The following is a 15,522-nucleotide window of genomic DNA, read 5'->3' on the forward strand; positions in this document are numbered from 1 at the left end:
CGCTCTCTCCGGCTGTCATAATCCGCGCCGCTGACTATCGGTGATTTACGAATAAGTGTTGTCTGGTTTTCCAGCACCTCTTCCTTCGGCTGTCAAAACTTGATTTGGGTCGTAAAAATCAGCAAAGCAATCTGGCTCAATATTTTTTCCAAGTATGCATTTCAAAATGGAATGCGCTTTCATGATGAGACGGTTTTAATGAAGTATCAGCTTCACAAGAATGTAAGTAAAATTGTCTTACTTTTCTCAAGCAGATGGAATAACTAATTATCGAATTAAGATTCTTAAATGTTGTAACATTTGTAAAACGAAACTGGTCACATATTTTGTGTTATCTCAAAAACATAATTTTCAATATGTTTGGTCCATTGAAAGTTGTTTTTGTAATTCACGGTAAATTTCAACTAATCGGATGTGCTTTTGCTTACTTTTTAGCCTCAAAACTGAATGTTTGAAATCGTTCGTTCTGAGAGTCAGAGAAGAAGACTGCGATATGGAGAATGTCACTTTTATTCGGGAGAACCAGACTTTCGGCAACTGGACCGAACATAGTATTGAATATAAAGTCGTGAGCATATTGTTGGTGACTCTCATCTGCGGGGTAGGGATTGTTGGCAACGTTATGGTTATACTGGTGGTTCTCACCACCAAGCACATGCGGACACCGACCAACTGTTACCTGGTGAGCCTCGCCGTCGCTGACCTTATGGTTCTGACCGCCGCTGGCTTACCGAACATCACGGACAGTCTGTACGGGCAGTGGGTATACGGATACGTCGGATGCCTCTGCATCACCTATTTCCAGTATTTGGGCATTAACGCGTCCTCGTGCTCCATCACTGCCTTCACCATCGAGAGATACATCGCTATCTGTCACCCGATTAAAGCCCAGTTTCTCTGCACCCTTTCCAGAGCGAAGAAAATCATCGTGGTCGTCTGGGCTTTCACCTCTCTCTACTGCGTCATGTGGTTCTACCTGTCGGACACTAAAGAGATCCACTACGCCGGGAACGTTACCATAGTCACCTGCGCCTACAAAGTGTCCCGAAACCAATACTTGCCGATATATTTCACGGATTTTGCAGTCTTCTATGTGTTGCCCTTGATGTTGGCGACGATACTGTATGGGCTTATTGCTAGAATTCTTTTCCTAAACCCACTACCCTCAGACCCCAAAGAAAACAAGAAGCTGAAAAAGGATGCATGTCAGGGAAACAAGTCGATCAGTTCGAAAAACTCCAACTGCACGAGCAGCACTACAGCGGCCTCACGACGACAGGTAAGACGCTGGCGTTTCAATCCAATGCGTTCTTGCAAAAACGATCTCGGAGGAATGCAAGTCCCCAAACAAACGTTGCAGTATATGCCATTCAGGTAAACATAAAGCGTCTTTCTTGTGTCTGATGCCATCGCGTAACAATAATAGAACGATAATTCCATGTCTTATTATGAGTTTCTTCATCATTGTGAGTGTTTTTTAATTCGGCAAATCCCAGCGAAATCTCCGAATTACAATTCGATGTGCTAATTGTTAGAATCTGATTTACCACTATTACCAGTAGTGGTTATAGTGAGGGTTATACTGGCATGAGACTTTGGCGATGCTTTATGGCTGTACTAAAAGGAAGTTGCAGAGACAATTCGGACTTTATTATAACATGGGAAAAGTATATCTAAAACGTTACCACTTACTACCGTGACCCAGGGAAAGCCCGAGCCTGATCTCCTTGGCTCTCTGTTTTGACGTCTGTGCGACAACATTCGACCCTAGACGCCTGTTAGGAAAGTCATTGGAAAGTCAGCCCCTATCTTTTAAGATAAGTAGGCAACTGTATGTGTGGTGTGAATAGTTAAACCTGCGTCGCAAGTATAGCTTAGTGTACATTTTATCCCATACGAAGTGACTGTGGCAGGTCACATTGAGTTGCATAGTTTAATGAAGTGTGGCACTTACTCATTGATTGTCGACTCCGTTCATTTTAACAGCGCGGCTTAAAATGGCAATGGCCACGGAATTAATTAAATCGTGTTGTTTTCCCTAATTAATGGAAATAGGGATGCCTACAGAACCAAGGAATTTTAATGAATTAAATGCAAATTCTTTTTTTCCATTTTCTGATTTAAGAAAATCCAAAGCAAAACTTTATGGCATCACTCATTAAAAAGAGGAGTTAAGAGCAGCTTATCAACCTGTATGCTCCGCTTTTATATGCAAGTCTTTTGTTTTTACAGTGGAAGACACTATGTCCTGCAGGAGTGAGCTTTTCAGAGCTTACCAGGGGCAGCTGCACACGTAGTTCTGTCAGGCTCACCTCTATCAGATATTTTGTTAGACCCAGAAGGGCGGGACAGCAAGCTGATGCAGGGTGAGGAGGTTGTCTTAATGGACAACACACAGGATGTCCAGGGAGGGAGGGAAGGTTGCCCCCCCCCAAGCCCTCTCTCTCTAAATTTCATCGATGAGACAAATGATGCATAGATACTCCCCCAATTTCCTGCGGGGGGCTGGGGAATGAAAGCTAGCAGGCTTGGGATGACATTTACACACGTCAGACGATTCCGACGGGTCTAAGACACACCGACATGGCGGTAATCCATACCACTTACGCTGGGATCTTATTGAATTACCAAAGGTCATCATGATTTAATATAGGGCCAAATGAGGAATGCCCCTCAGCAAAGCAGTCCCTCTTTCAAATCATTGCTTCAGACTGAGATTTCAGAACATTCATAGTCATCACATCTGATTGCATTAGGGAGAGTGTAATGTAAACATTTGCCCAGAATGATTATTTCTGGTCTAATCAGAATGCCTCCGCTTCATATTACTCATGTTTTTTTTTGTTATATGTGTCAATTTGTTGCAATTGTGATATGATGAAAGACAATCCCTCTGTCATTTAAATCTGCAGTTCTTTGGTGATTAGACGAATTAGATCAACATTTGTGTGAATACAGTTTCGGGCATTTTCATAAAAGGCAATGCATATCCACTTTTTTGAGACATATTTTAATTATCGTGCCACAATTTCAGTGTCATATTAATACTCTTAGTATGCCTTGATACAGTTTGCCCTATGAGGATTGTTATGGTTTAACAAATACTCTTTTTAAAATTTTCAAAAGTAAAATTTTGACCATATAAAAAGTATATGATTTGTTAAAATTTTACTATGTCCTGTAGATTGTATCCTCTGATCACAGCAAATTCAGAGTGGGTCCTCTTGTAGTTCTAGAGATGTTGCCCAAATTTTGATTGGCAGGGGCAAGTGCAGTGCATAATTAATCTCTTTGGATCCCGGAGAACTCACGCTACAGTCCTAATGCACAACACGAGTGAAGCTTTACCCATGTCATCTTTGGACACATATGGTGAGCTCTCCATTTTGACGCTAAAGGACTTAGTTCCCAGATATAAGAATATAATTAATTTTTGGACATGAGAATGATTGAGCTGGTCCAGCTGGAAGGAGAAAGCGCATTTTTACTGCCGATGTGTCCTGGAAAACTTCCAGCACACAGTCGAGGCACCAATTTCCATCGTATTCTGCTCTGACATGACCCCTGATGTCTTCTGGTTGGCTGGCTTCAAAAACCGAGGCCACCCAGAAACAAAGTTAGATTCCAAGCCACTTGAATTGCAGCTTGTAAATGGTAAAACTTTGCAAATCTTTGTCACCACAAAGAGGATTTTGGCATCCAAGCAGAGTGGCATTTCACACCACAAGCAAGTGTTCAGTGGCCTTACAATGCTGAAATCATGACACCAAGACAGCTCTGAAACTTTGGAACATTGTAAAAGATGTACACAAAAAAAGTACACATTTTAACGTACGTACATCCCACAGATGATTGTGATAAACTCAAGGCCAGAGATAGTAAAACAACCTACAGGGACACAAATATGAATACATATATCCCTGTGTAAAAGACCAAGCTACAAATGAAGGACTAAATTAACTATTAATTACAACTTACAGTTTGTGTGGCTGCATACTCTACATGTCAGATGAAATCAGATGAAGCATGAACTTTGCATGAGTAAACAGAAGGGATGTCACTTTGTGTTAATGGTGTGTTCCTGCCCCTCACAGCCAGTGCTTCTGCCTGGTCTTACAGTGAGACGGACAGCGTGGCCAATGTGGCAGCCTGCACTGGTCATCTCTGTGACTTCTAGGTCATTTGTATCAGCCGAATTGATCTGTTGGTCGATCGCCCCAGCGGATGTGGGTCAATGTAAAAAATAAACAGTATTTCCTCAAACTGCCTCGAGGTTCAATTACCTCCGCAAGGAAGTCAGAGGTCAGGTCCTTTTACCTAACAGTCACCAAACAGCTAGCACACACTGCAACTGCAAGCCAGCTAGCTTAAAGAAACTGGCACCTTGTCACTTACAGTACAGGCAGCTAGGTAGCCAGCATGAAATAAGTAGTCCAGTGTAGACATATTTTAATAACCTGTGGAATGATTTTGTCTGTAGGGTTGGGAATTACTGTTTATCTTTTCCTGTGCTTTTTTGTTTTCATTCACATGTAGCCAGCTAAATAGCTGGCATGTGCATGTCCACTGTGTTTGCAACATAATGAAGTTGTCTGGAAGTTCCACATGTATCGACTGATGTTGCTATCTGGCTTGACATATTCATGGTTTACTTTAGCGGTTCAGCTCTATTTGCGCAAGATTGTGTGATTTACTTGCCTTTGTGCCAGGCTCCTTCTTCTCTGCCCGGTTCCATAAACAAACTTGCCTCTGCCAAAAATAGTGTGCCCATGCTGTATCCACATTCAGCACTAGGTAGCCAAATGTGCCTAGTGTGACTTACTTTCTACACCTGGCCATAAGTGGAAAATGACCGTCTCAGTACGGCCATTTCTGAGTGCACCTGGATGCATGCTTGTGGAAATGAAGCATTACAGATTCTGGGGTCCTCTTTCAAATGCTGCCCCTCTGCTTATTTTAGATTATTCTATCCCTCTTGTGGCTTAGCTCTCTTGACTTAACGTGTGTAGTTGTTCTGTAACTTGCAGCCAGTTTTCTTGATTTGCTGGTGTTTTCTCCCATCTCTTAGGTGACGAAGATGCTGGCAGTGGTGGTGATCCTCTTTGCCCTCCTCTGGATGCCCTACCGTACGCTGGTGGTGGTCAACTCCTTCTTGGAGCAGGCCTACCTGGACCTCTGGTTCCTCCTCTTCTGCCGTATCTGCGTCTACCTGAACAGCGCCATCAACCCGGTCATCTACAACGCCATGTCGCAGAAGTTCCGCGCTGCCTTCAAGAAGCTGTGCAGCTGCAGGGCGCAGCGCTCCGAGAAGCCTGCCGCCTACAGCATGGCCCTCACCTACAGCGTCATCAAGGAGACGTCCAACGGCGAGAGCCCCGACCACTACACCACAGAGCTGGACGACCTGACGGCCGCAGAGGAGTTTCTGCCCAGGAAGAGGATGTCGTTCGACGACGGCCACATGTCCGGCAGCAAGGTCACGTTCAGCAACGCCTGACTCAGAGACCTCCTCCTCTTCTCCCCCAAAGGGCCAGTATTGTGAAACTGTGTCCCAACCAAATGCCACCGTGGTGTTATCAGTGTAGCTGAGCAGGTGTTTGTCCCATCTTTCCTCTGTAAAGTGAAAGACAGCTGGTAGTGATGTAGGTGTAGATTACACTCATAGATGTTTCGCTTCTGATGTTCATTAGCTGAGTACTACAGGTACAGTATTTCTTGTGTCTCATTAGCATTCCTAGGATCTATCAATCTGTGTTCTGCTGGTCCTGTAGACCACAATGGCAGTGATGCCAAGCAAAAAAGGTCAGCTTTGAACCGCAACCCAGACGGTGATAAATTGCAGTGAACACTTGATGTTCAATCACAAAAAAGTGTTCTCATTATGATTGCTGTAGTACCTGTTAATTGTAAAAAGTGAAGTTCAACTCAATTTTCATATGCTATTTTTAACTTAGAATATAGACAAAGGGGTGGTTCGACATTCACAAAATTACCACTGTTAAATCATGATCTAATTGCCTACAAAGGTTCCTGCACGATACTTATTTCATTCTGCGAACAGTATGCATATCTCTCTGTATGATTTAAAGCCCTTCGATCGGTAATGCAGGTTCTACCATGAATTATTGGTTGAAGAATATCATGATTAAAACAGGCACATTTTTAAGATGTAAGCATTTTGGTTTTTGGTCTCATTCTAAGTATAATTTTCTAGAAATAATAGCTGTGTCTTATGAATTATGAACTTGCTCTTGTTTTTCTCTGAACATTTTAAAATATGTATTTTCATCTGTGTTTTTGCTGTCATATAATTATGGTCCTGAACCGATTTCTGGATCAGATGCTTCAGAGATTTCGATTTTCAGGGTCATCACACAGAATAATTCCCTGTCCCATGTGGAACCATATGCTGCCCTTATGGTTCAAAGGGGCCATGCAAAGTGGAACACTGGAGTCAAATCCACAGGACCCAAAAGGAGCCTTACCTGAACCCATGGATGCGTCTTACATGAAAACTGCTCAGTTGGGTAACCAACCATACAGTTTTACCCTTAGAATGACAGGTTGAAAAACATAAATCAAACAAGCAGCCCTTCAAAATGCAGTATTTGTATTCATTCCTGAATTCATTCAGTATTATTATTTCTCATGGCCATCCATTGCGCTTGGGGATGTTCACGAGTGTCCTGGTATGGGGTTACTCGTTAGTGGCTGTCTAACTGGCAATGTGGCTAATGAATAATTCACATTCTAAAAAGAGAAAGTGAATTACGCTTCACTCCAGGCTTGACACAATAAAATTTAAATCAATCCCAAGAGTAATTGTACCAAGGTCTTGTGTTAGGAATCGCCTCCTCTAGCTGGGTGTCACAAACTGGATGGGACGAGTGTCGTGTGTGTCCAATTCAAACGGACAACTTCAAAGCGACTTCACATGAAAGGGAGAAAAGAACGAGTGCAGTAACTGTCAAAACTGCCCTCAACCACTGTGCTTGAAATTCAGTATGTGGCCTCTTCACAGCTACCTGTCCCTTTTTAGACCTTGGAATAAAGACCCCTGAATGAAGCACCACACTGAATGCTGGGGGCAAAGCTGAATCATTCAACTCCTTTGGCTGCAGTGCATGCTGAAATGTAGGGAACCTCACAGTTGTGGGCATGATGAATATGAATTATCATGTGTCACAGTAATACATACTGCACTCCATGCAGTTCACTAGCTCCCAGCTTCTGGTCTTGCATCCAAGCCTGTGCCTCCAGCACCTGAAATTTTCGGCTCCCACTGAGAACATCTGTGCAAGGCAGGCGCTGCTGAAAGCCCTCAAATCTCCTATTTGCAGGTGTCGACAACATGTAAATCACAGGATGAGGGCAATCGAGGCTGGTGGGGATGCTGAGCAGTGCAGTACAGTGGGCCACGTGCTAATGGTTGGCTGCTGAGGATGAATTCTCTCTAGGTTTGCTTTCATTCGCTTTTGATGGGACCACTAACAGCCTCGATGTTGATTCATTAGGAACCATTGTGAATGATGGGTGCTAAGCTAGCACTCAGAAATGTGTTTCCTCATACAAGGGGCAAGAGACGTGTGCTAGCTACTCGTCTTGTGACAATTTCATTTTAGCTTGACAACACAGACAAAACTCATTTTGAGACAGGCTAAACTGAGCTAAGATAACTCAGCAACATGTAACGCATTTGGACCTACTGACTGACTGACTGACTGACTGTACAAGATATCAGATGGAAATAATAATCTGATACCGGTTTTCTTTTTTGCTGTTGATGTAATGTTGAGCCAGGAATGGACACAGGTCAGGTGTTGTGTTGGTGTTATCACACTCACCTACACAAGAGGAGATTTCAGAGCCTCAATGATGATTTATGTATATAAGTGCAGTGCTCAATTTTTATTTGTTTGAAGTCATTAAAGAAATATTTGGTGATACACACTGGCACACATTTCAAAGAGAACATTGGAATATTTTACAGGGAGGAACAGAATGATGCAATTAGCTCTGACATGCGAGCAGTTCTCTGTGGGCTGGATGAGTGAAGATGCATCATTTTAGATAAGTTTATGCCATGCAGTGTTTCTGCCAAAGTGATCGATCACCCGGGGTTAGGTGTTTGTTGAACACACCTAACTGAACTATAAGCGGCTGCACAAAGGATAAATCAATGTCAAGATGCAATATATGAATGACATATAGCATTCAGATGAATAATGGCAACGCAACCAAGCAAACACAGGCACATCAGAAAACACAATCATTTACGCAAGTGAAGGGAGGCAGACTGTGGACATATTTATTGGTTTATTATTATATATAATGGAGATTTGAGAAATGGACATTTCATCACACAGTTTTTTGTAAAAGCTGTTAGGAATACAAACTGTTTACAGCGCTATCCCAGTTTCCCAAGTTTGTCTATTGTACCGTGCAATGTAGCATTGAAGTAGATGTTCCTCAGACCCAGTACTGTTTTTGAACTATTATTTCTGTAATGTTACGTTAGAACAATAACGGCAGAAGTCATTGTGGTATTTCATTGTGGTCTCTACATCGCAGGTGGTATTTAACAAAAGAGCGGTGTTAGCTGGTTGCGTGTTTGTGTTGGTCATTGATTTTCTTCTTTTTCATGGTAGCATTCTAACTTAAATGCTTTGGGCTATTTGAGTACATTTTTGTGATAGATTTCTAAAAGAATGCACAGTACCTTTCTTACACTGCGATGAGAAAAATTGCTTTCTCGGTCTTAGCACTTTTATTTCCGTTTGTGGTTGCTCACCCTGTTGAAGGTTTTAGGCATGTGTGTTGGGAGTGCTGCGTTTTTTTTTTTTTGTTTTTGTTTTTTTTTTTCTTTGAAGGAAAATAACTCTGGAAACCTGTTCCAGTGGACACTGGGTTTTCTCATCACCGCATGAGGGTGGACTGTCACAGTAACAAACTCTCTGATGTATGGAAATTATGTCTTTGTGTAATGAATAATTTGTATAACTGATCTGCATTGAACGTCATGTGCCATCTGTGCTCAGACATTTTGTTGATTTATGGGTTGGTGCTTTATATTTTGTAAGTTGGCTTTAATAAATCAATGCTAAATGTTATTAAGCCTGCTGTGTTTTTGTGTGTGTTGTGTGTGCATACTATACATTATAACTAGGATATGGTATGCAAATTGCATTGTAGTACTTTCCTTTTGCTAAAATAATTGGATTAGAAAGCTTATTAAGATCCACAGCACTGCAATTTTTTGTCAGCCCTGGCAATGTAAAGTATAGTTTGGATCCTGTCAGGTACAGACTATATTCATGAAACAACTTGAGATAGCAAGCCTGTAGCAAAGGGCGAGAGCAGTCACCTCAACCGGCCTCAAACCTGGGCCTACAGGGTACCAACCATGCGACTTTGACCACAACGCCAAAGAGCCAGGCTCGTTGGTATGGCAGTCAGAGCGCATACTCAACCGTAGTGACAGCACTCTGTCACAAAGCCAGTTGTCGCTGTCTCTTGCTAAATCATTTTTCAGTATATCCAGGTACTGTTATGAATCATCCCTAGTTTGCATAGCTTGTCTCACAATTTAGTCGATTAGACAATATTTTCGAGAGACTAAAAAAATCCAGTGGGTGGCTAGACTGTCACCGTCAGTGAGCAAGATGGCAGCCCATATACACTACAGTCCATCTTAATTTATGATCAAATCTGCCTTTCACATTTCACACTTTGTCCCTATTACCTTACCTTTTCCTAATCCTCCAGGAATTAACCTAATTTCCTAGAATCTTTAAGCCATAGGCTGCATACATATGCATGATCAAGCAAAATAAAAAATAAAATAAAACAGAATTTATGAGAAGGATGGCAATACTAGGGCATCCAGTCCATTAGGAAACTGTATCAATGGTCTTTGAAAGAGTAATTGTGATCTGCCTTTTCCGAAATCCTCTCTCATCTCTAAACATTGATCCCAGCGGTCCACTCGAGCTTTCTGTGTAATTGGCAGTCCATTTAAGTGGATAGCCTTTGCGACGCTGGTCGTCATTGCTGTTATTTGCCCGTTCCATCCCCCACGACCTCCCCCCATCCTGCAGATTTGCATGGACTGTGTGCATTCCCCGTAAAACGGAAGGTAATCAATGTCAGTTTGGATGGGAACGGGGTTCAAGGGTAGAAAGAGGATTGTGCAACTCCATAATAGGTCCTCGGGGATACTCAGGGTTTCTCTGAAGATTTCATCCAGCAGAATGGGGAAACGTTGATGTGAGAGCAATGGCCCTGAAAGGGCTCAGATGGAAGGTTAAAGGAGATGAGGGAAGGCCGCTCCGGGGCAGGCTGGCATTTTTGATAACCTTCAGCGTGTTAGTCAATTTCCGGCTGAGGCACTCCAAACCTAACCGAGAGGGTTATTCTGATCATACTTATTTCACTGCGTCATTCTTTAACCACAAAGCTCAACCGAGACCGCTCAAAGTGCAACTATGCTTGCTTATGGTACTGTACATTGAATTAAAACACATTCCCAACTTGTCATGCTTTCTGGTGTTGTGAGGGTGACACAACAAGGCAATTTATCACAATGGGATTTCTAAACAGGCTACACAACTCTACAATGTGCCTTGTTTGTACGATTTTTTCCAGGAAAGCATTCCAAAAACAAAGTGTAAAGATTCCTTAGTTATGTGGACCAGTGCAGTCACTCACAGTTGTATAATTATATGTTATAAGAGCTGAGTTTTATTTCAGGTGTGTTCCTGCACTGTATATCTGGTGATTCCTTGATTTATGAAAAATGCAAAAAACAAATGAACACAGCTACAAAAGAGTCATCTCAAGAATCATACAGGTTTCAATACAGAAGCAATCACACTCACTGAGATGTGTGTCTCTCTCCCTCTCGCTCTCTCTCTCTCACACACACACACACACATGCGCGAGCAAACACACACACACACACACACATATTCTCTTTTTCGCTCCTTTGCCTGCTGTAGACTCTGGCTTGCTCAGGAAAATAAATGCGGCCCCCGTAGCCACTGCGCTGGAACGCGTTGACGCTAACCTTAACCAACATTTCCTGTCTGAGGGAGGCCAGAGAGAGACGCATCGATCTGGCATCAGCGCTGAGCCTGGGGGTGAAAATGAGATGCTGAGCTGAAGCGAGGCAGGGCAGCAGAGAGCTGCGGACGGCGTCACTAATGAAATTGGTGTGACCCTTTTTAACCTCCGTGATGTCAGCCTCAAGATTTGAGTCATACATAAAAAGCAAGGATGCACTTACGTTTATTTGAATATGATCTGATTTAAGAGTAATGCCCTTCATTGCAAATGCAGTGGTCTGATTAACCTCAATGGAGGGCACTGACTGTTTGCAACTATTTATGTAAAAGTATAAACCTTCCTGTCCAAAAACATAAATCAAATTTCAGAAGGAGAAAGTCCAATTGTGGGGAAGCTAAAATGGGAGTGTAGTTCACTGGCCTTATTCCCAGTCCCTAATATCCATTCATGTGTTTCCCTTTTCACCCTCATTTATGCAGTACATATCCACACACGGACAGTATTTCATTTGTTTGATCCTCTGTGTTTAGAGTAAGGGTGAAAGCACAGATGACTTGGCTGGGATTTTGCACTTGTGGATTGTGCTTTGGTTCTGTGTTACGCAAAGTGCGAATGTGACGTAAGCCTGTGCTTGCTCTCTGAGTCACCTTATTTCACTTCACCTGGGCTGATTGAAGCTGCACAAATAACACAGGTGAAGACGCATGCTTGAAATGTTCCACGCGTGCATGCTCAAAGCCAGTGTTCGTCATAGTAACGGTCGATGCCGACGAGCAGCCTGTTGTTTACACAACATGGTTGCATTTTGTTTGCATTTATTTGCATTGCTTTGTGTCTACAATTTATGCTGGGGCTCCTTCTAGCAGTCCTTTCTGAGTGTTGTTTTTAATCTAGTCTCTTTGTAGGATATGATCTGTGTCCATCATAACATGATGCAAATCTAGAGCAAAGAAAACAATCTCCTCTCAACTACCCTTGCGGGCTTCAATACATCTGTAGAAGTTTATGAGCAAATACATGCCAAGTAGAAGTGACATATCCCACTGACCTCCCCCTCCCTCTAAATCTCTTGCTGCCTACAGACACCTGCCTCACATCCCAGCTGACCCCTTCCCTGTCCGTGCACTGTTTGATTGGCAGGTCTGCTATAGTCAGTCAGCTGAGAGGATAAGACTGACTCTAAGCCACCTGGCCCTCCCTGGACATGTTTTAGAACTCAATTTTCTCTTCATCCGAGAGAAAGGCAGTGTACGAACATATCATTCTTGTTGGGTGAAATCAGCATGTGTGTCTCCATGAAGATAGAATGCCATGGAAAAAATGATTAGACTCAATTTATTTATTTATCCATTAAAGTATTTTTGTTTGGTTTGATTTGCCCGCAATGGCAATTTTGTCACGACAGCTGCTTGAAGTGAAAATGCGTCAGACACGAGGAAAAAAAAAAAAAATTCAAATCAATTTTCCCATCACACTTTTTAAGGAGCGGCGGAGTACATCACTATGAACAGGACATGAAGCAAAGAAGACAACATTTGAAAGGCAGCACAAATTTTGTAGGATAGATAAAAATTTGGTTTAAAGGCACTCAGGGAGAAAAGAAAACCGAGGGACAGTATTGATAAATCAGTTCTGCAAGGCCCGCCGACTCCTTATGTCTGACAAAACACTTTCCCTGGGGTTCATTTGCTCATTCAGTCTGCCTGAGGACAGTTTAAGCAACTTCTTATGATTTCAGGTTAAATAATCACTTACGTAAACTCCTCTTCAGGGTTGTTCCCACTGCTTAAGACGAGATGGGACCACAGGTGCAGTGTTTTTTCTTTCTAGAAGGAAAAAGAGGCAAATAAAGACAGCCTGCAAGGCTGGCAATTATGTGATGCCTAAGTTATGCGCCTCACCTTGGAGGGTTGTGCATTGGGTGGTGAACGTTGAGACAGTGGAGGGGGGTGTTTTCTAAGCTCTTGGTTTGTAGTAGATCTTGGTTTATTTGGAAGGACATTCCCAGCAGATGGTTACACACAACAAAACAACAAAATGATTCATCCGTCTGCCACAAACGTAATCCTTCTTAACAAACGAAGCTGCTCCAAAGCGACTGGGACGGAGTGCACTTTGCAGGGCCGTTGCAAAGTTAATATCATCTGCCTGGTTATCATGCGGTTGCCATTTATTCATTACATTTTACAATAGCCATTTATGGAGCAAGTACACCGACGTGAATTTGGCAGTACGTTCTGCTTAGATTGATCGGGCTTTAAAAGCTTCCCCATCTCATGCCCGTCAGTGCCTGTCCTAAAACCACGCCGGTGGAGCGGTCAGCTGCAAGCGCTCCGCTCTTCCACGTCACAGATCCTGCTCCTCTCGCCACAATTGATCGTCGCTCTGGTCTGTATGTAAGGCAGGGAGCAGGTTCAGCTGTGAACGGGCCCATTAAGCGCCAGCATGAGCTTATTCGTCACTCCGCACGCGGGCTTCCTGTCTAACGATGGGGTCCGCGCGTGGCTTCGGCGCTCCCATCCGTCACGCCGCGTGCGGCGTGTGTGTGGGCGCCTGCGGATGAAGCTGAAAGTGGGGTGCACGTGAAGTACATAAAAGCACTCTAATCACTCAGCTCCGATCTCGTCTGTTCTGAGCCGGAGATGCACTTTTTTTCATTTTGTTTAATTCTGTACTGGCTTTGGGCCAGATTTTCCCCTTGTAAACGAATAACACATAAATCTCAACCCCCTCATCCCCCCCGCCCCCACTCCTTCTGCCGTTCAACTCATTCACAACCCTGGACCCTGGCTGTAACACAAATGTGTCAATGGGCAGACAAGGCACATATGAGGCTACACATACAACAAGTAGACATTCGCTTTCGCAGCTGTGCTACACATTATATTCCAGTGGTATTAGACTCATGTAATTGTATATGTTAGTACTTTGGTATGTGGCAGTACAGTGTTGTGGAGGGTAGTGCTTATGAAGCTATGGTGAGGAACTCTACACACTAAAGAGCCACCAAAGAATCTCACATGCAAAGTTTGAACCTGTTCACCAGCAACTGCCATTCTCCTCTGTTCACAGCCATGGCTCTCTCAGCATCTGCATGTTAGACGTCAGCCTGTCAGTCTCCTTATCTCCAGAGACTCGGGGTGCACCGGGGCTTGACCACTCTTCTCAGATCTCAACTGCAATGTCCTCCAGGGAAAACCCCCCATTTGCCACCACCGTCGCTACTGTCATCCCCCTCCACCCCAAGGACCCCGAGTCCTCTTTTCCCTGGATGGTAGCATGCCACAATGCTGTCATACTGAGGCAAAGGGCACCAACTGCCACAAGAGTGAAACTGATGAAAATTACTTCAAAGTTTGCCTTGGTTCTCAGCTGTGTTTTTGTATATGCTGCCAAAGTGTCTCCCCTGTTTTTTATGTTAGGGGTGAAACTGGGTCAGGACTCATATACAACAAATTTCAGGTACCATTGAGGTCATTCCAAGTAATGATGAGCCAGTTTTCCCAAAATTGCAGTTACTGACCTTGGCCTTTGGACAGTACAGTATTCACCAGTCCAGCTTCTATTCAACAGTAGAAATGGTAGAGCAAATGAGGATAACGCTTCTTACAAATTGTGGAATGCAATCCAATGTCCAAAATATTGGGAATATATTATCTATAAAAATAAATGAATCACTGTATAATGCAGAATTACTGTCACTTTCACAAAAGCAGTTATAAGTTGATATTGCGGAAAATATTTGCAAGTATAGGTACTGTTATTGTCCAGTTAACAAAATGCATTGAATAAAAGTCAGTAAATCTAATAAATATTGCATATGATATTTATGTAAATGCATTCCTTTAATTTTTGGAACTCATTTTTGTATGAAATTGCTCCAAGAGGAAAAAAATTGCTTGAGTTTAGCAATATCCTCCACCTAGGAACAGACAAACACAATTTGTGGTAGAGAGGAGAAATCTTGCTGTGGGGTTTGTGTGATTAAGTTGGTGTCCCGCAGTAAATTCTACACCATAATAATGGAAATATCAACCATGTTAAAACTGCAGCCTTGGAATCAGAGACTGAGGCAATGTGGTTTGTACATCAATAACAGGAGAACAGCTGCAGAATACTCACAGAATCTCTGAGCGCTCAGCTGTTCAAAAATAGCCTTGATAAAAGCAACTTCCTTTGCTAATATCCTGGTCAACACTATGTCAGTACTGCCAAAGGCTGTACTGGGAGTTAGCATGTCCACTGTGACCTAAACGTCACCCTTTGGACACTAAGTGTGTTCTTAGAAAAAAAAAAGGTCCCCAAGGTAGGTTTGCGCAACAAATCACATTGTGAAAACCTAGGAAATTAATGCGCCATGAAAGGAGGCATTCTGTAATTGCACCTGCTCTTTCTGAAAGCTCTCAGATAATGGAGACAGGAAAAAAATACACCCCCCCCCACCTCACCCCTCTCCAC

At 43.0% G+C, this 15,522-nt stretch overlaps 1 protein-coding gene across 1 annotated transcript; it reads left to right on the forward strand.

The window, feature by feature from the left end:
* Positions 1-493: 493 nt before the first annotated feature.
* On the forward strand, positions 494-5,497 carry trhra (thyrotropin-releasing hormone receptor a). The gene is made up of 2 exons (XM_036539437.1): positions 494-1,279; positions 5,069-5,497. The coding sequence occupies exons 1-2, from the start codon at positions 494-496 to the stop codon at positions 5,495-5,497; spliced, it is 1,215 nt and encodes a 404-aa protein (XP_036395330.1).
* Positions 5,498-15,522: the final 10,025 nt, after the last annotated feature.

The sequence above is a fragment of the Megalops cyprinoides genome, chromosome 10, assembly GCF_013368585.1.
Source record: "Megalops cyprinoides isolate fMegCyp1 chromosome 10, fMegCyp1.pri, whole genome shotgun sequence".
In the NCBI taxonomy this organism is placed as follows: domain Eukaryota; kingdom Metazoa; phylum Chordata; class Actinopteri; order Elopiformes; family Megalopidae; genus Megalops; species Megalops cyprinoides.

What these genes read in the sequence shown, in the direction of transcription:
- trhra (XM_036539437.1), top strand. Translation starts at nt 494, where the DNA reads ATGGAGAATGTCACTTTTATTCGGGAGAACCAGACTTTCGGCAACTGG. An exon ending in CAGCGGCCTCACGACGACAG is followed by an intron (nt 1,280 to 5,068) that starts GTAAGACGCTGG and finishes CCCATCTCTTAG; the next exon opens with GTGACGAAGATGCTGGCAGT.